The 27,341-nt window shown below is 31.4% G+C and overlaps 1 protein-coding gene across 2 annotated transcripts; it reads right to left on the bottom strand.

The window, feature by feature from the left end:
• Nucleotides 1-1,907: 1,907 nt before the first annotated feature.
• On the bottom strand, nucleotides 1,908-27,091 carry LOC147074533 (phospholipid phosphatase 2-like). 2 transcript variants are annotated; one of them, XM_085943774.1, is made up of 7 exons: nucleotides 26,987-27,091; nucleotides 17,603-17,711; nucleotides 11,190-11,344; nucleotides 8,140-8,363; nucleotides 6,879-6,999; nucleotides 5,180-5,356; nucleotides 1,908-4,366 (listed from the first exon to the last, which is right to left on the bottom strand). In XM_085943774.1, exons 1-7 carry the CDS (start codon nucleotides 26,990-26,992, stop codon nucleotides 4,229-4,231), a joined length of 930 nt encoding a protein of 309 aa, XP_085799900.1. In that variant the 5' UTR covers nucleotides 26,993-27,091; the 3' UTR covers nucleotides 1,908-4,228. The 2 variants fall into 2 exon arrangements, with proteins under 2 accessions (XP_085799900.1, XP_085799901.1); XM_085943775.1 differs by lacking the exon at nucleotides 26,987-27,091 and adding an exon at nucleotides 25,229-25,367.
• Nucleotides 27,092-27,341: the final 250 nt, after the last annotated feature.

A 27,341-nucleotide genomic window follows, 5' to 3' on the forward strand; every position in this document is an offset into this window, starting at 1 on the left:
TATTACTCGCATTAATAATATACCAAACAATAATATTTAATGTTAATGGTTAAATATATATTATATTTTGTGATATTAAATCACATTAAAGCTTAGTATGACTTCAGGAGAACTTTCCTGCAGTTTATAGGCTGACTAAAACATTCAAGGAGCTGGAATATAGTACTTAATAAAAAAACATTACAACTGTAGTTACATCGCGCTAGGTATAGCTCTCAAGCATTTTTTTTAATTTGAAGTTTCCGTTTAAGGATATGTCAATTTGAATTGTACGTTATAAATTGTAGGTCATGCCACACATTATGAAGGGAATTTCCTTATTTCACTTCCGTAATATTAGGATTTGTGTGGGAGTGATGACGTTTGATTTTTGTGATTTCAAGGAAAAAAGGATAGTTTTCTGTAGAAAAATACAAAAACAATTAAAATAGTAATGTTTCTTTTTATAATATACGTATTCAATGTGGTTACTTTAAATGATTAAAGGAACCGCATTGCATTTCCTATGTACAATCAATTCGACTATTAAAGTTGTATGATTCTTTTTTAGCCATTATGAGTCATTTATGATTATATTAATAATTATTTCCCTCTTTTTGAAATCAAACAGGAAACAGACAGCAAAAATTCATTATCATGGGAGATACAAATAAAAAGTGTCCCAATATACGAGCATAACTATAATAATGAGTGAGATAATTTTTTTTTTGACTAATGGGTGAGATAACATACGCTCACATGCTAACAAAATTGAGATGAAATTCACTTCTCATCAGTGGGCGCACTCAGGATTTAATATTGGGGGGGGGGGGGGGCAAGGAGGAGAATATAAATTAGTCCCATAGGCTCTTTTTCTTCTTCATATAATTATTTTTACATATTTTCACAATACACGGCGGTATATATTTACAGTTTCTACTAGTTTTTATTAAATTGGAGGCATAGTGGCGGTAACCGTTGAGCGTGTGATCAGCGACTGGCGGATTGGAAGTGACTAACAGCGACCATGCTGGACATGTGCACCTAGTATGCTAAAATATTACTCAAATAATATCGGCTGTGCTACCCGCTTGGTCTTGAGAACTAAAATATTTATGCTGAATTCCACTGAAAAAAAAAATGTTCTTCTGATTTACACCACCACCGACTGTAGTGGGTGTAGTCGTTCTTTTCGTTGAATGTTTATCGTCGATTTTTGGTTTTTCTTATTGTGGTTCCAAAATATTAATTGAAAATGGACAAAAAAAAGTATTATTGCATTTAACTTATACACAAACCTAGTCAACACAATACAGCCTAATTTCTCGTTTATCGGTCTTTTGTCTATTGCACTCGGTGTACCTACACCATGGCCCCCACATCCTGAAACGGGCCCTCAGGCTAGGATATTTGGCGGGCCCTCTACCTACCGCTAAGATTAAAGGCAGTGTGAAATACTACATTAACGTTTTTCAAATCGTGTTTAACTATTTATACAGTGAATTATTGGCGATTTTTAATACATCTACTTTAATAATGGAGCTGTCTAGTATCGACACATAATAATCAGAAAATATATTGCACAATTATTCATGGCCATGAAGTATAATAGCGCCTTTGATTTATTATTGAAGTTAATTTATAATGTGTGTTTATCTCACTTATCTGGTCAACCCAACACGCCGGGCCCCCCACAGCCCGGGCCCCCAGGCTAGAGCCCTATCAGCCCTCCCCAGCTCTGACCTACACCACTCCGGAATTCGGGTGGACACCGAGAATTTTTTGAGAGTTCCATTAGCGATTGGGTTTCTAAAAAAACCCGACATTAGTGTTTCGAAATTTTTGTGTTAGAAATAAAAATCTAAGAAATTTTTCTAAAAAGGGTGCTGGAGAATAATTACAAATCATTTTTTCCATTGTTTTTATTTGTCTAAGCCCAAGGTATAGTTTATTGCCTTTCAATTTCACTGTTTACAATCATTCTGATAATTTTAATGTTTGGGAGGTGCCAGGGCCCCTTGCTCCCCCCTTGGTGCACCACTGCTTCTCATCATAACATGTACAAGTTTTTATCAAAAACAAATCACATCTGTAGTTGACCATGATAATTTATTTATTGTTGATATCAAGTTCAGGTAGGTAAGTACCTACTATAATTTATTATTACATGATTTTAAAAACTAATTCTAAATCACAGCTCAACGCGGTTGACAAATTTAAGATTTAGCTATTGTTTCTATATTGTTATAAATCAGATACATAGAATTTGAAAACAATATTGATAAATGATTTAGTAAGTTGCATATAATTATACGAAAATATACCTATATGTATAATTACTATATCTACATAATATACACCTCACAAGATAAGGCATACATAAATACATTCCGTATTAATTATGACATGTTATGTATGCAGATACATTATGAAAACTAGTTTTTATTAGTTAGGTAACTAATAGCTACTTTAATGTATATCTATTCCATATTCATTATTTTGGATATGACAATAGTATTATCTATATTCAAACAATTTCATATATCTTTAATGTACATACCTAGTTATCTTAAAATAAACACGCCAAATCAATAAGAAATCCTTTCTTTACAAAAATAATCGCTAACTAACAATAGCTATATACATAAATCACTATTTACAATTCAATGTACACAAATGGAACTTTGACCAATTTTATAACAAGTCTATCATTCTCTTATAAGTCGAATTACCATAACAAAATTGCTACTCCAAATTCTAATATACAACCTTGTTACTTACATACTCTTACCCCCGTTTCAGACGGGACACCGGTGTCGCGCTCGTATATAATAAGGAGGCATTTGTATTCGAATAAAGGGACCTTTGTATTATGTTTAATTTCGCGATATAAATTAGAACATAAAACTGGCTGCGGTCATAAAACACGTGTATCGGCGGCTTGAGAATGTAGCGGCCGACGGAAAAGTGTATCGGACACGCTTTGACTCATTAGCTCGGGGCGTTCATAAACATAATACAAATGCCCTTTTATTCGAATACAAAAGCTTCCTTATTATATACAAACGTGACACCGGTGTTCCGTCTGAAACGGGCCTTATTGTAAGTCTCAAAGCATTGGAAATCAATTTATTATTACTTAAATTCAAAAAATATATGGTAGGTAATTATGCTTTAAAGATTACTGAATACCTACTGATAAAATGATAACCCTCGAAGCAATCAATAGATTCAGGTAAGACACTAACCCACGTCAATAAAAATGTGGTAGTCTATATTGCAAATTGACTACATTTATATTAATTATTCAACTAAAATAAAAATGTTTCTAACAAATAATACAATAATTTTATTATTATAGGATGTTTCCTTGTCTTAACTTAGGCTAGATAGATATTCTAGTTTATAATACACACTCACTGGTTCATATTTTATACACGGTACTCGTGTATAAAGATTTCATATTTCAGAACATTTCAATCAATAAGTTTTTCTCATATTGGTGCTACATATATTCGAATTTAGAACAATCTTTAATGCATTCCAATGAGCTTAATTTAAAAATTGGCCATTGAGCTTCCAATGAGCTTGAAAAATTACTTCTCGCTGTTTAAGATATCAGGTGATATGAATAATATGTTAGACGAGACCATTATCTACTCCGGAGTAACAGTCGTAAAATATTTATTAACTATACCTTGTAAATTGACTCTATCTGATTCAGTTTACTTTTAGCATGGATACATGCTTTTGTCTTGACCTCCCGAGCGGATTCGTTACGAAAAATCGCACAGGCGCAGTGGTAACAAAAAATAGTCACAAAAGTAGCGCGGCGGGGGCCGCGAGAGACTTTACAGCTCAGTCGGCCACCATAGATGATCGGCCACAAACGGCGCTTCGGGAATGAGGTGTAAACCTGCACCCTACAATTTATTTTATTTTCTTTCGAAATTCGATAACCAGCAATTTTTCCTTCTTGATCATGACTGGTGCTGTATCCTATCTTGTATGCAGGCGGGATTTTCAAGCTCTTTCATATTTTCAAGCAGACAATTCCTTCTTTAGACTGCCTTCGTAGTAGAAACCCATTTGGTATAAATTATTCAACCAGGAAAACACTGGTTATATTACTTATATCTTTCATCAGCACAACACACACTAATGACTTTTACCCCATTTCTTCGGGTAGGTAACGCACTTCCTAAAAATTGTTTTTAATAGTATTCCACTAATTAATTATGACTAAGCTTTATTTAGGTGATGGACCTTCTTCAATGTCTCTTGATTTGTTGAAAGTATTTGCTGTATACACTATATTGTCATAAGACAATTTCTTGGGCGTCAGAGGCATCATATCTCGGACAAAATTCTTGCACAGCACCAAAACCTGAAAAATAAAACAAAGTAAGTACCTATTGTGACAATATGAAAATATTTATAGGTATATATTACACAGGTCGGAGGCGTTGAATATTGATAATGTGTCAATATTGTTATTATGTGTAATAGGATACTCAAATAAATAAACATACAATGTTTAGCGCGTGTTGGCAACACCGAGAGTGGTAGTGTTGCAATAGTAGGTACCCCACTTGTAGTGAAATGCTTTCAATAAAACATAACATAACAAAAATATTGTTGCCGTAGTATCCAGAAGAGATATATAGTATCAGTATATATGGATAATAACAATTGTTCGAGTTTTGACAGTCGACTGAAAATTTAAAAAAATATATTGTGTTTGTTGTGATTGTCGTAAGAATTTGTTTATGTAACAATCCGAAGTCGAACAATTTAAGTAGTTTTCTGAGTTCTGAGTATTTTTCAGAAAATCGAATTTGAAAGATTCGAACCAATTGAAAATCAAAGGAGTACCTACCTAATAAATATAATATTAATATCTGGGTACACATTTGAATCAGATAATATCTTTTCAAATACCTACCCTATTGGGACAAGCAATATCTTTAAAACATATAATGCAGAAGGGTAGATATCATGTGAATAATCACTAATACTGCGGTAAAAGCTGCACATGCAATACGAATACATATAGATACATACGCGCACTAATACAAACTCATCAATATATAATGAAGCCGTCTGTTAAATTGAATAAATTAGAAATTTTAGTATCCGGGCCAAATATTTCTAGCTACGCCACTGGTAACGAGGGTAATAAATTAATTGATAAACTTACAGCATAATAGGCTACCGACGCTCCCAATATAGCTCCAGCTAGGACGTCCCACCAGTGGTGACGGTGATCAGTAATCCTGGTTAGTGAGCAGGTCAATGCCCAGGATAACAGAGCCAATTGAAGCACTGGTCCTAGCAGCCAGGGGCGAAGAACGCACGCTCGCTTTTGGAAATATCCCTGGAAAAAATCAAAATTTAAACATTTTGATATAGGTACTTATATACATTTTAGTGGAAAGCTATATTTGGAGCAAATGACTTTTGAGTTTGTGCGGAGTTTTTCGCCAAATTCAACGCATCAAAATTTACCGACCAATAAGCTTACCCCGTTTCACACCCAGCGAATATCGTTGCGACCGTAAGTTGTTCGCCGACGTGCATAATATAAAAAAGGTCGCGCGATAATATTCGCTGCGTGTGAAACGCCAGTTAAGTCGATCTGCTCGAAAGAAAATTGTTGCGATAGTATCTGGTCAGAAGAGTGTTGAGAGACCCATGTTGATGGCATCTTGAATTGGAGGAGTATATACCGGATAACAACTAGAGTAGGTCAGGGTTCATCCCAGGATTTTGCAACATAGATAAGATTAGATCAAGGGTAGGGAACTTACTCCCTTGTAGGCAATTAAGTGCAACCTTTCTAGTGAATCAAAAATTAAATTTTTTCAAAGTTACTACATTGTTAGTTACATTTTCAGAAACGAGTGTACATTTTGACGTGCATTTAATTGAAGTTTCTTGAAATCGATCATTATCAGATTACAACTAACTTTACCATTTCACTGCCAAACAAACTTACTAGGTAATGTAGGGCCAGCTATTTTTGGAATAAAATAAATAATATGAAAACGCATGTTTCTCGAGTTTTTCAGTGATCATTTTCAGACTAAAATGATAAATATTGTTAATTGAGTCGGCATTTATATAAACATTGATCAACCATTTGCAAGACACTTATACGTATTATATACATTTACTTTACAAAGAGTTCAATAATATGCTTAGGTACATATTGCCATTACTAAGTCAAAAGGCCGTAAGTGCCAATTTGAAATATTACCGAAAAGCAATTTCAAATTAAAATTTTATTGGATTAATCACTTTATATTGCCTAAAAAATATTGTTACTTCATCACGAAAGAACTCTTGCTGACGCACTGATTAATTACTATGTTGTCTATTACGCCCTTTCGTCTACCAAATTTATATATTTTTTTGGTAACCGTACAAAACAGAACATGACAAAACAGTAGAATTGTCATTAAAATATACGTGAATATACAGTAAATATACAATGAAGTCGCAAGTTATCTCGCTTGTGGCCTACACATAAACTTTGGCGAGTTAACTCGTTCATTGCACTCTCCAGTGTAATGCAATATTCCAATATGAGAACGTACTAGATTAACATATACATGCAACTATATTATCATCATTATCGGCCTGAATCTATCCACTGCTGGATGAAGACCTCTTCAAGCTGCTTCCACTTCTCTTGGTCCTGTGCATTGCTTTGCCACGTACTTCCACAGAAATTTATCATTACATCGATATAGCGGCCTCTATGTCGACCTTGCGGACGTTTTGGATACCACTGGATGACTAGGTCCAACGATTGTCTAGATACTTAACTATATTATATAGATACTTAATTATAGCCGATTTAAACATGAACAATATAATAATATGTAAGTACTTACGAACAAAAAGAATGCACAGAAAACTGACATCGACGTGTGGCCCGATAGAAAACTTCTATGGCAGTCCCTGACGTTGTACGGAGTGTCAAGTTGATTAGTGCAAGTGTACTCGGAAATATATCTAGAAAAAACAAAAATATACGATTACAATAATTAACATTGTCAATATAAAACATTATTAATTATTGCGGTCAGATAGGAGGTACGATAATACTATTGTAAATATCTAAATTAATATACTTCCTTCAATTTCTGCTACAAGAAACTAAACTACTAACTAAACTAAAGGTTTGCGATAAAAATAGGAAAAACATGTCATCGGATAGCACAAAAATATCATAATATTTTCCCTTTAGTTTTCTTTTTTTGCTAATAAATTTTTCATTATGTTTTGGTCACCACGAATCAGCAGACAATACCCACGTAACTAGGTAGGAACGAATATATTATGATATGACAAATGCTCTGCAGGTTTTTTTATTAATTAAAATGCATCCATTCATGGATAAATCACGTTTACATAGTAAGATTTTCTGGCTTTCCTTTGAGATCCTCGTTAATAAAAAAGGCCAAGAAATAATGCCGATATGCACCTAGATTTATTTTCCACAGCGGTGAGATACTAGAGCTGGAATTCCATAGAATACCATTCATTGGAATGAAAGTTATATTAGCTCCAAAATAATTTAAAATATTAAAATAATATGAATATATTGTTTTGCTTATCCCAGATGCATTTGGATTTCATTTCCGTATACAATTATTATTGTTCTAGTAAACGTTCTCAAAGATTATAGTTATTATTAAATGATCCTCATTACTGAATCTTATCTTTTTTCTGATGTTTCTATAACCTGGTATGGATCTAGACTCCTCCAGAGAAGATTAATTAACACACTTTTACGAGAATTAAATTTTATCTATCCAGTAAGCATGAATAAAACGCAGTTACGTCACTATTTCCCACACATCCTATACAAATTATCAGATGCATTTTTCTTTGACGCATATAACGCAATCGATTCAAGAAAAGATTTTAAAAAAGGCCTCGAAAAAGTTCAGACCGGTCATTCAATTATACCAAAATCTTCAAAATATGCGTTTTTAATGATTAATTTTGAGTGAAATCTGAGATTTATTTGTGGTATTCATTATATTTAATGATGGAGTTTAAAAATCAGCCAGTGCGTCGGACCTCCACGTCCCTAAAACCGCCACTGCAAATAATTAATAATATATATTGTTATTTTAAACCACTTACTCGTTGGTACAATTCGCGAGTGCGTCAGGCTGGCAGGTCGCGAGGAAGTGTGGTCGAGGTTCACCGTAAATAAATTTAGTTACTTCCGTCACTAGCAAAGAGAATGACAGCCCCAACAAGTACTCGCGGTACCAATACGCCACACATTTCAGGTCCTTCAACCACTCCCCCCTGGATTGGGAGTACGGCTCCAGCACCTGGCGCATGCCTTCGACAATCAGCATCTTTAAAAATACATAATGATACCATTAATATTACACGATATTTTCAACATCATTCAGTGGTTGCTCTTCTCTTCTGCTGTCATTAACGAAAAATCACTTAAATCCTCCCTAAGCCCGGTCGCTCATTGAAAATCGTCTCGACATAAATAACGTCGGTGGGACGTTTTTGCTATAAAAAAACAGGTTCTATTCGTTTATCCTGGATACAGCGGCAAACACATTTTGAAAATAGCCGATATACTAGATTATTTGTTAGTTTGGGCTAGTTTAGGTTAGGTTAGGTTATCCTAACAAATAATCCAGTATATCGGCTATTTTTATAATGTGTTCGCCGCTGTATCCAGGATAACCGACTAGTACCAAAAAATCTGCTTGTCGCGTGCAACAAATTTCACTCGATTGGCGCATGTGTAGGTATTAGTTTCGGCCAGTCACGCTTCGTCACTGTTCCGGCATGGCCTCGTTTGTGCGCATAGAAGAAAGTTGCAACATTGCGCCCATTTTTATCTATGACTATATTATTATTGTAGTCAAGACGATTTTCTATGTGCGACCGGGCTAGGTGTTCTCGAAACAATATTATGTTTAACGTAGATACTGGCATACAGCGCATTTGCATGCCCTGAATTGTATCTTCAAAAGTGCCTATGTAAAAAGACATCGACAGACGCGGCATGGAAATATGCATGCTTGGTATAACGCGGAAAAACCATAAACCGATGGCTGAGGAAGCATATGAGTGCGTGGTGTAGGATGTTCGGAGGTTGAAAAAATGATGAAATAAACAATGAGCCGGATATGACGCTTGGAAGGTACACAACGGACACTAAACGATTAAAAAAGCGACATAAAATCCGCTGGATCGACGACTTCATAATGTTACGGACATAAGTGGGACCACAGACTAAGAATTGAGAAGAATGTAAGGAGCTTATTTTGGAGAAAATTTGAAGGAAATAATAATATGACGCACGAGTTTAATCCACAACCTTGTTCTACGGATTAGAGAGGCACATTTATTTAATAGGAAAATAAGTCGTTTTCAAGAAATTAATAATAAAATATACCTAATTATGTATTTGCTAGATTCTTATGTTTACATTCTAGAAATAATATAATTTACAATTTTAAAATCAAATAACATTAGGTATCTTCGTTTCTAAATTAAGTTAATGGGTTAACACAAAGTTGAGGTTAATTTAATTAAAGTTATTCTATAATAGAAAATTATTATGTATAATATGCATACAATAATATCTAAATTCACGATGATCACTTTTTGTATATGGATACATTAGTAGAATCAAAATATGTAATTTGTCTGTTTATTTAGGGATACGTAATCTAATCTGCTAAAAGCAGGTATTTGTCATATTTACACAATTAATAATAAATTACATTATTATTTATTACTCAGTGTAAGCAAGGCTACATAATAAAGTCGTGTCATACCCACTAAATTATGCATTTATTATATTATTTAAACCTGTATTAATATTAGATTATACGTAAATATTATAATATGTGTTGTGTCATTATTGTGTAATTCATTCGGTATTTATGTAATCCAAATAATGTGATAAAAGATGCCATAAAACAATTCGGAAAATCGATGCTCGAATTTGGCTGTAACTTGTAGAGAAAGCTAATCTGAAGCTTATTATTGTTGTTTGTTGTATTGTTGCATATTTTAGTCGATGGTCACTATTAAAAATTTAAAACGTTATTATTTTAAATTGACCAGCGCATCTATTCTATGCATAAGGCTATCTGTCGGCGGTTATCGAGGATAGTTTATCATATTTATGTATTGAGGCGGTTAATTATTACAATAAGTTAACCGTCTGAACTGTCAAAAAGTGCTATGTTTTAACAGCACCTCTTTTGATTGTGTTAACTTTTAGAGTGAGATAGACAGTTTTGACAGTTTAATAATTATAATACCTCAATACATAATTATTATAAACTACCATCGATATCTGCCGATATGATAGCAGCATTGTGTATAGAATAGATGCTTTGGTATTATGAGTAGCTCTTCAAGCATCAGCAAAAACATTGTATTCTCTTAAACCAGAAAAGTATCATACTGAATAAATTGATTAGGTACACATTTATCATTACTATTACCTATTATTAATGGCGATCCAACGCTCACCTTTATTTTAATTATGTTTAAACGTACTATTAATTATTTAAAACATTCCTTATGAGTCCAGGGCTCGAAATGGACCGGAGCGCACCGGAGCGCCGTTCCGGTTCATGAAATCGGTAAAATTATCGCTCCGTCTCGTGGAAAAAATATTTTGGCCATCTGAGCTAGATATGCACTATAATAAAAAAATCTAAAAAAAAAATATTATACAATACACATTAAATTTGATAAATATGTAAATATCTTCAAAAAATTGTCGATAGCTCCGGTTCGTAAACTTTTCCATTTCTAGCGCTGCTGATGACATGCATTTTCAATACTTATCTATGTTTTGTTTAATTTAATACGTATAATATTATAATTTTCTGTCGGTGAGCTCACAGACAGAAGTCACGAGACATATTATTATAATATGTGATTTTTTGAAGCCTGCATGTTTATGTGTGCTTGGATGTGTTTCGTCATATCCTAGTAATCATCAACTGGTTAAAACCTTTATTACAGATCATTGTAGTTCCTTATTTTAAAAGTGAAAGAACCAACATAATGTGTAAATTTAATCTTTCTAAAAAAATTTTTAGCACAATATTACAAGTATATTTAATGATCCGTGCGCAAAAATGTTGGGAAGAACTAAGTTAGCCAATGTTATAATTAATTAAAATACTTACGCAAATCAACGGAAATCCCAGACAGGTGATAATTAGGACAGTGACCGATATTGTGTCACCATTGAAGGGAAATGCTATGGCAGGGTCGTCGCAGCGAAAGCCACTCTTGTAGGTCGGAAGATATCCGAATTCGAGTAGAAAAAATATTATCGCAACTGTAAAAGAAAAATAAAGTTAACCACCACTTATTAAAATAAATAAACATAATTACATGGATTCAATGTGCTATCTATACAAATATTGTTGTCGAGATATGTGGAAATTTGTTTTAAAATGGTAAAACGTATGTATGCATGCATACTACCGTATCCGGAAGTTTGTACGTAAACAGTTCACCGCAGGACACTTATTCGTGCGCCGCAGTACGTGAAACACATTTAATCAAATGACGAGTTATTCGTTGAACATTTCAACGTGGAGTATATTTGTACGTATGCTACAACATGTGGCGAATTTTATGAGATGTCTTTACTAGGTTAGGTTAGGTTAGGTTTAATCTAATTGGAACAGTACTACTATTTGAAAACTATCGCTGCATTTTGTAAGATAGGTACAAATGTATTCCACGGTGAAATGTTCAACGAAGAACTTGTCATTTGATAAAATGTTGTACGAACTCATGTTTCACGTACTGCGGCGCACGAAGAAGTGTCCCAGGATGAACTGCATACCTACAACTTACATGTAACCGCGTACTACGGTTTGCTATAATAGATATAATACCAAGACCCTGGAATCACGTTCAATTTCTTGTTTCAGAAATTAGTATGTAAATGATAAATATTTTGATAAAAAAGTTTTTGTCAAATAACGAACTACAATTATTTAACAAGAGTGGTTAGTATATTAAATAAAAATAATTACAAGATAAAATAACTTTTTATCTTACAACGTTTTTAAATTCTGTTGAACCATATAAACTTGACTTGACTAGCTTAAACGATCAAAAAAAATGTACTTGACATGTCATATTGATTCCACAGTAACGCACGTATATATTATTAATAATTTAGTTGCTAGGACCCCAGACCCCTATCAACCAATAATGGTGTCGAAATAACTTTTCAAAAAAACAGAATTAACTGAAAATAAATTCAATTCTACTTAAAGATGGCTAAAAGTATTAAAAATGCATTGGCATCGTGTTCTGATATATTCTAAAAGTTTCAAATTTCTAGCTAGTCGGGAAGTTAGTTAAAAATCGATTGCAAGATTTGTATTGGACAAAGAACCACCGGATAAATAATAATACGAGCTAAGAAAAACGTTGTAAAATAATAATTATTATGAAATCCTTGGGTACCTAAATCATTAGTCAAGAAAGTGATATTAAATGATTAACTGATAGGTACTAAATGTGAAATTTCATGTTTGTTTTTGGGAAAAAATAACTCGTTTCTGACTTATACCTGGATTGTAATTTTTATTTCGTCGGTGTTTTGTAAAAAGGGCGAATTAACCAAAATGCTACTTTACAGATTTTTAACTTTTAACATTTATTTGTTTTTTACCTGTAGATGATTATAAACATCTAACAAGTTTATAATAAAGCTTATAAGGAATACTGTCATTATAATAAGTATTATTATATAATATTTTAAAAGGCCTAATGTGTCACATTTGCTTTTTATTTCGTAATTTTAATTAATTTAATTTTAGTCGATTATCGTTTTTAAGCACTTTCCTGTGGAGATAAATATTCGCCGTTTTTACTCAAGAAAGCTAGTGGGGTACATATTATATTTTCATTAAAATCTCGATTTCGCCAAAATGGTTGATTCGCCCTTTTTACAAAATAACGACGATTGTCGAGAATTATAATCCCTAGTAGAAACGATTAATTTACTTAACAGTGTAATTTTTTGAACTAGTAGAGGGTTGAAACTTTTACATCGGCCACAAGCTTCAGAAGCTGTTGTATCTCTTGGGCGAAGACAATCCCTCAGTATTCGGAATTAATTAAAAGGTAGTGTAAAAATGAAAATAATATGTAAATGTGAAAGTTAGTCGCCCAATATGAAGCCAGATTTCATGTATGAGACTCACTGATAAACCATGACCATAAAACGCAATAAATTTCCCGTTAATGGCCTTAAATATTATCAACATTGTATGTGCGTTTCGTGTATGTGACAAAGATTACTGCATATTATGATAAAGACGTAACTATTGAAAATAACGTTATTCCACATTTCTTCACACTCGAGAATTGTGCCTTCTGCACACAGTCATATCTAGAAGATAAGTGATTCGAATATAAAAATATCTCCTAAATAAAAATATTTCTTCAATTCAATAAAAAGAATTTTAAACTATCTATTATAAAATTATTTCATATTGTATTATGTTTATTTTATCGTATAGGGTACGTAATTTTACAACGTTTTTCTTAGGTCGTATTCTTATTTGTCCGGTGGTTGTTTGTCCGGTACAAATCTTGCAATCGATTTTTAACTAACTTCCCGACTAGCTATGTCGTAATATGTCGTATGTCGACATCCCATGGTTTGGGAACGCAGTCCACATCTTGTGGTGACTATTGGTTATTATAATTAAAATTAAATTATTATATTATAACCCTTTCTCAGTGGAAAAAAAATCAACAATAAATTATTTTAATACTAATATTTTATCGAAATGGATATCTAACTATCTTTCTGTTTTTGTATCTGGTTATCTATTAAACAGCGGTAGAAAAGCTTTGTAGGTAAGCATCATTTATTATTACAACGTTTTTCTTAGCTCATATTCTTATTTGTCCGGTGGTTCTTTGTCCGGTACAAATCTTGCAATCAATTTTTAACTAACTTCCCGACTAGCTAGACATTTGAAACATTTAGAATATATCAGAACACATTTTTTTAATACTTTTAGCCATCTTTAATTAGAATTGGATTCATTTTTAGTTAATTCTGTTTTATATGAAACGTTATTTCGATACCATTATTGTTTGCTAGGGGGTCCTAGCAACTAAATTATTAATAATATATACGTGCGTTACTATGGAAATCAATATGGAATGACATTTCATTATTCAGTAATTTAAAAACGTTGTATATAAAAAGTTCTTTTTTATCTTGTAATTATTATGTATTGTATTCTCTTTACAAAGGAATTAAGAAATTATTTTCCCCGATTACTGGTCTACATAATAATTTAGGTAGGCTATCTATGTAAGAGGTACTAACGATTAACGATTTTTTACTATTTTAATCTTAGCTTAATTAGGCATTGTTTTCTGACGAAATCCTGTTAGGAAAATATTCAATAACGCCAAGAAAACGCGATTTGACCGAGAAAATATTTTAGTGGGCGCTTGTCATACACCTACATCCAAATATTAATTAATTATAATACGTTTATCGATTACTATAGCAATGTCTCTATGGATGAAATGATTAATGTACGGGGGAATTATTTTAGCTTATCTATTTACTGTATCAATTAATGAGACATACAAATATTTTAGAATGACAGTGTTACAGGAAATGATTAATCAAATTTATTATTCATCTATGTCTCGATTGTAAATAATTATATTAATATTGTTGTCTGCTAAATATATTGGCAGTGTTGTCACGCTAAAATCTCCAGACACAATAGATATTCGACTGTTTTCAAGACAACAAAATTAATGTATGAATAACCTCATACAAAATTATATTTTAAAATGCGCTGTTTTATATTGTGACGGTTTTAATTTGTACTAATTTGACAAATAGAAGGGGAGGCAAAATAAGAATGCAATAAAAATGTCTAAATTTCAGTTCCCTAATTGATGCCTCTCCACCATAATTAATTACAAAGAATTACGTCACCGAAAATGGCTGCATTTAAACATTTTCTTTAACAATATAAGACATTAATTTAACACATTATATTTAAAGTAGATAAAATAAAAGTATGGGAATAACAACATTGTACACACGTGTACGTTGATTGATGTTTTCTTGATCGATGAATCTTTAAGCTATTGTCAATATTATACTTGTGTTAATTACTTGCCTTGTTGTTTGATCATTTACTTTCATATTTCTTGTGAAATATATTATGTAAAATATATTATATTAAGTAGATATTATGTTATCTACGATACTATTTTTTTATAATTGTGGTATTATAAGTTTACTTTTACCATATTATATTGTGGCACAGTGTGTTTTCTGAATAAAATAGATAAATAATTAATGCTTCATCGATTTCATAACATTTTTCTTGAGTTTCAAAATATATTTATAAAGTAGTCCAGTGTTATAGCTTGGAAAACCTAATGCCCCCTTCACAATGGCCCTTTGGCGAGTGTAAATACCGACACTGTGTCGATAGACGGCACACATTTGCCGACCAGCGTGTATGTCGCTTACTTCACAATGGCGAGCACCACGTGACCACAGATATAGCTAACTTGGGACATTGTGAAAACCAACATAACTAATGATCCACTTTCGTATAAAACCATGACGTTGACATTATGAATAGGCATATTTTAATAGTAATTTTGAAGATATTGGGCCGCTCCAACATGGTGGATAAAAAATATATTTTCTTTAATTGAAGGGTGTATTTTTAAAGTGAACTTATTCCACTACTTGACGAAAATGAGTTATGAATGCCAGAATATTTGAAGGATAAAATTTTGAACAAATTTTTTTTATATAGAAGAACCTAGCATTCATGGAAAAATCAACTTCAAAATCGGTGTTAGTTACAAAAGTAACTTATTCCAATACAAAAAAATATAGTATTAGATTTAACATCAACATCGTAAACATTTTTTTGGCTTTAACCAAAAATTCGTTGAAGTGGAATAAATAAGTTCATTTTGAAAATACACCCCTCAATTACCGTTTGACTTGATTTATTTTTAGTTTGAGCATGTATTTATGATATAAGTATTTAATATCAAATTATATTTATCATCCTAAGTGAAGGTTGTTGTTTTGCCCATTATATCAGACAGTCGAAAACCGAATAAGTAAAACATTGTTAGTTATTGAATATACTCGTAGTACCTACATATCTTGAAAAAACCTCAGATATATTAAAGTCACTAAAAATTGAAAAAAATACGATGCTCAACGGGATTTTATCCCGTAAATCCACTGGTATCGTGCCTATATACTTTAACCAATTAAACTACGAGCCTCCTACCTAATTGCGATAATTTAAACTAGTAGGTCCTACATGAAATGCTTTATCAAATTTCGTTATTATTGACTATCGATTTTTGTGTTTTAAATCATTGATTATTAATTACCATAATTACTAACCGACGTCCGGCTTTCGCCAAAATATTTAGTTATAACTTCTACTTAAACTTGCCAACAATTTTTAATGAAACATTGATTTTATTCAAATGAATAATTCACAAGATTTGCATACAGAAATTCTCAAATCTTGTGAATTATTCGTTGAATAAAAGAAATGAATGGTTTATTAAAAATCGTTAGTTATGTATATATGTAATTAATTACACACATTCTCACAAATAAACATACCTGTTATATAAGTGCCTATCTAACAATATTTAAAAACCTGTAATAAACATTGTGTGAATTTTTATATACCAAATATCAGCCCACGTTTGAAACTGTTAATTCATCGAAATGTTTTGCAATTCTCATTATTAATTTTGAAGGCTATATCCGCATTAATATAGAAAATGTAACGCCGACCTGTTAACTGCCCATACACAAATACGCCTATTAAAAGCCGAGTGGCATACTTAAATAGGCGACTACATAATAATCTGTGATGTAGCATAATACATGATAATAGATATATGGTAATAACGTGTGATAAATAATGTAATAATCGTTTATTAATCATAATCAGCTACTAAGTGTTACATAGGTTAATTGAATACCCAATTTACACATATCTACTATAAAACACAAACGTTTAACTGGAATTTAAACGCTTCAAAATTAAAGTTTATTGTATTTTTAAAATACAGATTATGTAACGCGAGAAAAAAAAATTGGTTTAATTCGTGAGATTTTAACATGTTTATATTTTTCATAGAGCGTGCCATATTGATCTAAATTCTAAGCCATTCTAACCAACAAATCCCGATCGAATGGTCATTAACGTAAGGTGAAAACAGTGCACGACATGTTTGTCTATTATTTTTTCATTTATCGATTTATTGTTAAAATAACTTTACAGTTGTCAATGTGACACATTTTTTTATTGATGCAATAAACATGATAACCCGTGTATCTTTTTTCGAAAAAGAATACAGGAAAAAGAAATTAAAGGTTTTGCATATGAGATTGCGACTGTCTCAGTTAATTAACCATAAAGCCGAAACAGATTGAAGAGAATGAAATGTTTATTGTTCAATTCAATGCATGAGCCATTTTTAAGGGCGTTATATAAGAAGGTAACATTATAATTAAACAGTTAATTACCCGCAGCTATTATGAAGAAATCTACAGTCATTGATATCCATCCCGAGGGGAGCCTGCTGCAAATTTTGGACATCTCGCCGGGTGGCTTCGTTCTTCTGTGTTTTAAAAGCTGAAAAATAAAATAATATTTTTTATTATTAACGTGACAAAAATTTTGATGAAAAATGAGTCACATATTCTGTTCTTTTTCTTTTTGAGCTGACACCGTTTGTTATGTCACCTCATTCTTTATTCGACGTTTAAATCCTATGCTCAATGTGTTTCCGGATGAATTGAAGTGAAAGAACGCAATGGTCAGACCTGGATGGATATAAATGCTAACTGACGCAACACTCATACACAACAGGGTTGTAATATGTTGTAGATAAGTGTTTCAAAATTAAAATTTTATAATATTATGTTTTTTATATTTCCTTTGTTTTGTTTTAAAATTGGTGCGTTGAACTTTGTTCTAAATAATATAATTTTAGTTTACGATAATTTAATTTAATTTATTATGTTTTCTATTTGATTTAAAGTAGGTTTTAACTTCCGCACAATATTAATGATGATATTGAGAACCGGTTATTTTTGCCGAAGAATCTAGGTTCAGGATAGATTTAGATAAATATCTTAATAGCTAACTGTATTAAAAATACAGATATATTATGATTATCAATAAATTTAATTCTTTGAATAATTATATAAAGTGATTCATTTAGTCTACGGAGTTTTTAGTTCATGGTAGGTACTGATAAGATTATAATCAGAAATCGTACCACACACCTATCCGCGAATTTAGGTACTTTATATAGGTAATTACCTAATTATCGTATTTAAAATAATATTTCGTATGGGTAAATACATGTTTAATGTTGAAAGAATATGAAATTTTCTGAAGTTATTATAACCACACAACAGTAAAGGTTGCAGTAAAGACCTAATTTTAACAAAATCAAAATTAAACATTTATATTTTTTGTACCTACTGTAAGTAGGATTTGCAATTCCGATATTACAAAACCGATATCCCAGTATTTTTCGACAATCGAAATACCGATTTTAATAATCAGACAATACCGACATATTCGGTATTGAAAGTGGAAACGAAATGTATTAATTAACAGAAAAAGTTTTACAGGACCGTAATTTTTTTGTCGGGTTACGCGATGTCTGGTTTACTTCCGTTACCCATTGACTTCCTTGGTGACCAAGTTGGTTTACATTCAGGCAGGTATGTAGGTACCTACTTCCGTAATTTTAAATTTATCCAAATATTTTCGCCAGTCGTTCGCGGGTTTCAGTGTATTTTTACGTAGAGATATTTGAAACTCGGTTAAAAACTGTTAGTTTGTATAATAATGAAGAAAGTACCAATAGTTCAACTGCTAGGTGTTTATAAATATCAGCATCTCTAACATATTATCTTATTTTTATCTCTTTTTAAAAGATTACATATAGAATATGTCCCTATTTAGATATTTTGCTATACAATATTAATATTTTTAAGAGATTTGTATATCATTCTATATTTATTGGTTTCTACTTTTTCCATATCATATTTTCACGAATACCGGCATTAATACCGATATTCAATAGGAAATATCGGTATTGGTATTTTCATTCGGTATTGCAATCCCTAATTATTGTAGGTACCTACACAAAGTCAGTATCACATTTTAAAATATCATAAATTATTGATTTCCTGCAACGAATTATAAAACCATTTGTGGGTCTACTTAGTGAACATGTAGGTAGGCACTTAGATACTATAATATTATATAACAATTTTTTGTAACTATTTTTTTTCCAAATTATGATAATGTTACATAATATTGTTATATAATCATACCCGTTCTTGTCACGCGGAACCCACCGTTATTATCGATCATCTGTTAAGTAGTAGGGTTGGGTGAATTTGTCCTAAATCCAAACACAATGGTAAACAACTTGTATACAATAAAATTAATATTACAACCCACACACATTTTCTATTTTAAATCGTGTATACATAATAACAATAGACATATCGAAGTCTCAAAGAAAACAATGTAAAACAATATTAATTTCCAAACGTAGAAGTAAAACACGTCATAATAAAAAGTATTCAGAAGAACCCAAAATATAAAAAAATGCAGCGCAACTGTTTTAGAGTAATCACAATTGTTAAATTTATATATTTATCTGTGTTCCATTTTATTGTCACTAACAGAATATGTGTGATCTCAAATCTGTTACCATAAACAAGTTTATGTTTTTTTTTTGTTTTTAGGTACTCGTATCTGGACTGGGTTATTAAAGAATTTTGGACAGCCGACTTAATACGATGAGTTAAGGCTACCTCAGGTGAAGCATGGTCTAAAAAGATCGTGGCTAGGCGATGCGCGGATTGCGGGTCGCGGGTGCAAATGACGCATGCCGAACGAAATATAATTTGTCATTTAAATCCAACATGCGTCCATTTAATGTTCTGTTTATTGATCTATTAGTAACAATAATAATATATTCATTGACATGTTTTTTTTTCAAGTAAATGGGTAGCGTTTTTAGTCATCTTTACACGATTTAAGAATTAATACCCCCGTCGCCATCACGAAACAAATTGACGTATTCACACCTCGACCTTCGCTTTCAGATCGAGTCCAAAATTTCGTCGCGCCTATAGTTGAAAAATATTTGCCGTTTCACTGAAGTATCGTGCTCCTCATTTTTCATGGTATGGCATCGATTATTTTATCAACGTGCATGTATGTAGACAAAAAATGTTTATAAACATTCCAAAGAGTCCAACAACATTCATAAACATTTTCGTAAAAAATTGGACATCCAACTTTTCCCTTCAGAGTTGAAATCATTGTGTTATTTTTAATCGGCAAATATTATGTGGAACTGAATTTAATAATAATAGGTAAAATAACTACACGTGAAAGCTGTAATGAACAAATCACAATATATTGATACAGCTTATTTGTTGCAACATATTATAAGACCTAGACATACTATATTTTGATATCTTGTAGATCTCACTGAGACGAGTCTGAAGGTGCTGCTAAAAGAATGGACATATCATTTTTTGCCATATTACTACAGAAATAATATATACTAGAAACATTGTATGTTTAAGACATTTTTATCAAAGCTAAAAGAAATAAGGGTAAATGTGCAGCAGAAGTGGATATGAGATTTTACAACTTTCTTATTAGACCAAACCAAACCTAACCTAACATAACCTAACCTAATCTAACCTATCCCAACCTAATATTACCTCATATAATAAAATTTTAGTTTGTGATAATGGTATACTTAACAAAATGTATGAAAATTTCAAATTGTCAATTAACGATTACTGGATCGAAAAGCCGATGCGCCGACAGAAAAAAGTATTTATTATAATTATTGTCTACATGGAATAAACTGTTTTCGTAAAAAAAAAAATTGTAAAAGCTCGTGTCCACCTCTGCGGCACAATTACCACAAGTACGTATTACGTTGCTTAAAAAAACCTTTGTTCACTCGTTGAAAGTTTTTTTTATCATTTTTATTAGGTACTAATTGTTATTAAATATGGTTACTGACTTCTAAGAGATAAGTAATTATTTTATAAAAAAATACTTATTCGTCTAATTAATTATTATTGATAACATTTTGCATATATTATTATTTTTTCATCAGACTGATTATTAAATATTATTTTACAAGGTGGTCAATAAACCGTATTGCCTACTTATAATGTTATTTATTTATATACGAACATTGTTTTTTTTTTAATAATGCAATCATAAGCATATTTTTATTGTATTATTTCTATACATAATTTAAAATCACGAGTAAACATGAACACAATATAATTGTCTTCCCGGTGCAGTTATGCTTTATTAATAAACATTGATAAGAAAATACTCAAGTATAATCCATCTTATAATAAAGTTGATTTATTAAATTATAAATTGAATAATTTTCATTATTAAATATTATACAAAAACAATCATAATTCAAAACGTATTCGGTACTTGAATGCTGCTACACGTTTTGTAGTTTCACTGTCAATAATTCAAGGATTTTATGTTAATTTGCGATAAGTAAGTACATCATAATTTATTATTTAATACTAGGTCATGTGTACCAGATATAAGATTATTATGTTTGTTCATGTGACTGTACAAGAGATTTTAGAATTGTAGAACATTTTACAAAAAAAAAATGGGTAAACATGATAACATGAAACGTTGTCTACGGCGTATTTTTTTAAACTCATGAGCACCCAATTGAAACTTCTCTCTGGAACTAAATTTTATAATTAACCCATTGCAGACAGAATTAATTTTTCAGGAACACTTAAAAAGGCACACTGATTACTAAAATTGATATAACTCATGTATTATTCATTCAATTCAAATAAATCTTTTAAATATGTATAGGTTTTGAATTTTTCTATTAAGTACATTTTAAGTAAACTTTGTGTATAAGTGGAATGAAAAAAGCATGTCAAATATAGTTTTTTGGTTTTTTTTGCCTTTTTTTATACAAAATGACCTAGATAAAAAGTCCATGATAGAAGTAAATAATAAAAGGAAGGTATACTAAAACTGGAGCGAAATATAATACTCTTCAAGATATTTAGAAGATGGAGGGCCATTTTATGTTTATTACTGTCTCAAACACCTCATACCTAGCGAACTGATCATTATTTTGACAAATTTAAATATAAATAGATTTTATAAATCAAATATTTCTTAAAACATATATTGGTCTGTATATAAATAACATCATAAAATGATAGCTACATCTATTATTAAGTAATTTCAACTCTTTTCAATTTTTTTGATTTTCATCATGTCCTGCATCCTGTAACACCGGTGCCAAATTGGCGCCGATAGGGCGCGATGGGTTTTAAGTAGCCTTTTTATCCGACCAACCATTCGAAAATTTTCCGTTCTAAAGCTTTTTTTATGTTTTCCGAGCTGACAATCGAAAATTTTACTTTCCGAGACGCATTTCACATTTTTTTTTCAGAATTTCAACGTTATAGTATTTTAACTATTTCGTAACAGAGCCATTATTGATATTGACAAAAAAGTGTTATGAACAGATTTTGCACCTAAATTATAATATCTTTCAGAGCCTATTTTTTTAGTATAATTTAATTAATACAATGTATTCCTACGAATTGACAGTTAACATCATAAAGACGGTACTTCATTGAAACGGGAAATAGTTTTCAACTATAGGTGCGACGAAATTTTGGACTCGCTGGTAATCAGAGAGCGAACGTCGAACTGTGAACACGTCAATTTGTTTTTTGACAAAAAAACGTTAACCATTTACTTGAAAAAGAAAACATGTCAATGAATATATTATTATTGTTACTAATAGAACAATAAACAGAACATTAAATGGACGCATGTTGGATTTATATGACAAATTATATTTCGTTCGGCACGCGTCATTTGCACAATCCGCACATCGCCTAGCCACGATCTTTTTAGACCATGCCTCAACTGAGGTATAGCCTTAATGAAAATAACCATATTATATTACTGAACTTATAAAAAGCAATTTGCCAAGTTCGTTCCATCGTGGATCATATTATGATTCTCTATGGTGTGGGGTTATATCAACAGACGATTTCTATGAATATTAATTGATGCCTTGCACTGGATCAAACACGCGACATATGGGTTCGGAGATGTTCGCTCCACTAACCAGACCCACCATAAGTGCGATTGCTATTGGTTGGTATTAGTCAAAAATGTATTATATTATCAATATCGGGTGATGGGTGTTGCCGACTTAAAAGAGATAACAGAGCTATATTTCAAGAATAAATTAATTTAAGAATAATGCTACCTGCCTGTGTTGTCAAGATACTTCCACCAAAAGTACAGTGAAACATTTCCACATTGAGGGAATATAAGAAAAATAAAACGATATGTACTAAACTCTCGCTCTATGCTGACATAACGTCTCCGCCAAAGACATATTTTCGTTCGAGGAATGCTTTCTGAATAGCTGAAGAGCAGCTGATTCGGGCTAATAGCAAGCAGAACGATGCCTGACGACGTGAATGACAGGCATCAGGAGTGAGGAACTTCCTCCTAATCGCGAATCTACTGGACGAGCTTTCTTGCTTAAGGCTTCCACACAAATATTATTATATTGTATGTCTAAGTCAAAACGGAATCCCGTATGGGTATTCCAGATATGCTTATATTATTAAACTTGGCGAGTGTGTAGAGATTCAGACCACAATGCACTTACATCGAGTCTTACAACACTCATGCTTTCCCCAAGAAGATTTCGTTCGTTACAAATTTGATTCGACTGAGCGATCTACGGATATAACGGCAGGCGATCTGTTCACTGTTCTGTGAATACAATTATTATCGCCAATAACAACGGTAATAAACAACAACATACAAACAAACAGAACCGGAACTATGCATTTGTGGATAATGTGTTATTATTGGATAAATAGGACACTACTAGAATTTGCATAATCATTCAAATAACGAATAAATTATTGCGTCTCAAAATTAGCAGTACAGAATAATTTCAATGATAAATGAGAAGAACCAATCCATAAAAGAATGTTGATAGTAGCTAATCAGTAAAAGTAAATTGATTTTTCAATGACAAAAAAAACAGAAAAAAACTGTGATATTATTTTAATGATAATCAATAATTATTGCCAATGTTTGATAATTTATTTATGATTAGCGAATTGTGGCAATATTGGATTATTTTACATGACAGAGAAGACTATATTGAGTAGATTGATTAACATACTAATTTGAGTTATTTCTGATAATTCACTTTAAATATTTACTTATGATTATTATGAAAATTTCTCAAAATTCTTTAAAGATTCGTATTTTTGTATTTATATAGGTAATTAATCAAATTTATCAAGACAAAACTTCACACGTCCTAGGTATATGTAATCTCCTAAACGTAACTAAACCTAGTTTCGAGTAGAAACTAGACCATGGGGGCTAACAGGGCTCTAGCCTAGGGGCCCGGGCTCAGGAAGGGCCCGGCGTGACGAGTCGACTAGATGAGTGAGATAAACAGACCACATAATTGTTCTAACAGTAAAAAAAAGTCGCGTGCGGCGCTATTTTCCTTCAATTATTATCAATATCATCGATTATCAATAATTAAAATATTTGATTGTACGATGCAATTTTTAACTGTGTGCCGATACTCGACAACTCCATAATTCAAATGGATGTAATTGGATGGGAAAATACAAAAAATCGCTAAAAATACACCTTAATTTTACCGCGTACACCATGGAAAACCCTAATGTAGCGCGTCACACTGCCTTTACCCTTAGTGATAGGTAGGGGGGCCCGCCAAACATCCTAGCATGGGGACCCGCTTCAGGATGTGGGGGCCATGCACTAGACACCTACCAATTAATCGGTTGTTGACGAATATTTCTACACAAATGATTGGTATTAAATCAACAAAATTAATAATTAATATTTTCAAAGTAAAATCACACAGTAACCCAGATGAAAAACGCCTTAACATATATATACTGTTTTATGAATTTTTTTTTTTTTTTTGTAACAAAAGTTTTACTAAAACGTATTAAAGTGGTTGGTATATTTAGTATAGTAGATCTAATAATCAATTTACTTACACAAATTAATATACAATTCACTATAATATTAATATAATAGTGTAAATTATATAAATCACGTATTTATTTATTCGTCACAAAACATTCGTGAATATTGTAATATTTTTCACTGATAAGAGTGATAAGTTTGAATATTCACACAACAATCACTGACACGGAAATTTAATACGTTAATATAAATTATTATTAAATAAAAATACGTAATATTGACATTTGAATGAAAAATATTCAACACTGATTAAGGGGGGACATGCTCGTCGAAGGTCAAAATTGAGTTTTTATTGTATTTTCAAACCATGATCCTGGACACTCCTTAAACGTTGTAGATAATCTATTTATATAATTTTGAAGCCTTATTATCTTTTATAGTTATTTTAAACATTTGATGACTGCATGAAGTATTTTTGTTACATAAAATAGTATTCTTTTAAACCTCTCGCTCTAATGTTTTAGAATATAGTCATATTTCGGTACAGAACTGTGCAGTGGTGTTAAGATTTTTTACATTTATTAATTTTTAAACGCATTTATAAAACCATTAATATAATTTATTACGAGATAATTTTTGTAAAATATTCACGATAAAAAATTATTTTGATAATCTCTGTGATCCCAAATTTGACAAGAATTAGGCATTTTATTATTCAAAAAATCGGCAAGATTAACACATTTGAAGATGATTCTAAAGATATTTATTATAAGCTATGTCTTTGATTATTCAAGTGTGATAAAAATCTTATGAATAATGATTGCTTTATAATAATTATTGACCTAAGAATAAGGTAGTGTTTTTTTGAAATACGCCATTTCTTTTGTCATTCCCTAGTAGTTAAGCTACAACATACGGCCGTAGCCATAAAATGACAAACTATAATTAAAGTAGGGAGTAAAATTATGTTAACGCGCGTGTTTGAACATGTACCTAACCGAATTTTTTTTTATTTTTTTTTAAACGGTACATGTTCAAACACGCGCGTCAATATCATTTTACTCTTTACTTCAATTATAGTTTGTTAATTTATGGCTACGGCCGTATGTTGTAGCTTAACCACTGGGGAATGACAAAAGAAATGGCGTATTTCAAAAAAACACTACCTTATTCTTAGGTCAATAATTATTATAAAGCAATCAATATTCATAAGATGTTTATCAAACTTGAATGGTCAAAGACATAGCTTATAATAAATATCTTTAGAATCATCTTGAAATGTGTTAATATTGCCGATTTTTTGAATAATAAAATGCCTAATTCTTGTCAAATTTGGGATCACAGAGATTATCAATATAATTTTTTATCGTGAATATTTTACAAAAATTATCTCGTAATAAATTATGCTAATGGTTTTATAAATGCGTTTAAAAATTAATAAATGTAAAAAATCTTAACACCACTGCACAGTTATGTACCGAAATATGACTATATTCTAAAACATTAGAGCGAGAGGTTTAAAAGAATACTATTTTATGTAACAAAAATACTTCATGCAGTCATCAAATGTTTAAAATAACTATAAAGGATAATAAGGCTTTAAAAGTATATAAATAGATCATCTACAACGTTTAAGGAGTGTCCAGGATCATGGTTTGAAAATACAATAAAAACTCAATTTTGACCTTCGACGAGCATGTCCCCCCTTGCGCAACACTGCGGCATTTGCACAAGACTAGAATGGGAAGCCGTTCGGTGTACTTCCATATATATATTATACACACAATGTACATATTTATAATGGATTATTAATTCAACGTTGTACGTACCTCCATGACACTAGCTGACTTCAACACCACACACGCTATTATGACGCGATCCCACACAAAATACCTACTGTGTATTATACGAGATAATTATCTTTAGTGACGTCGCTATCGGATGACGAATCGAATAGAATTTCTGGGTGGGCCAAATTTTAAAACCTGTTGCATTTTCCTAATTTTCAGAACAATAAAACGGATATATTTTCCCCAAATCGTTTTCAATATTAATTTCAATATTCCGTCATTAAATAAATGGTAATTTTTATATCAACGTTTCGATGTTTATTTTATTTATAGAATGTATTATATGATACATATATTTTTTTAGCATTTTTCCGAGACTGTTTCAATATACATA

The sequence above is a fragment of the Rhyacophila brunnea genome, unplaced genomic scaffold, assembly GCF_057557595.1.
Source record: "Rhyacophila brunnea isolate RB1 unplaced genomic scaffold, BYU_Rbru_1.0 scaffold_16, whole genome shotgun sequence".
Taxonomy (NCBI): domain Eukaryota; kingdom Metazoa; phylum Arthropoda; class Insecta; order Trichoptera; family Rhyacophilidae; genus Rhyacophila; species Rhyacophila brunnea.

Bases quoted from the DNA above. Each gene is read 5' to 3' on its own strand.
- LOC147074533 (XM_085943774.1), bottom strand. The intron at 11,345-17,602 runs GTAATTAACTGT...TTTCTTTTACAG, and splicing joins TTTCTTCATAATAGCTGCGG to TTGCGATAATATTTTTTCTA. The intron at 8,364-11,189 runs GTAAGTATTTTA...GTATTTTTAAAG, and splicing joins TGGGATTTCCGTTGATTTGC to ATGCTGATTGTCGAAGGCAT.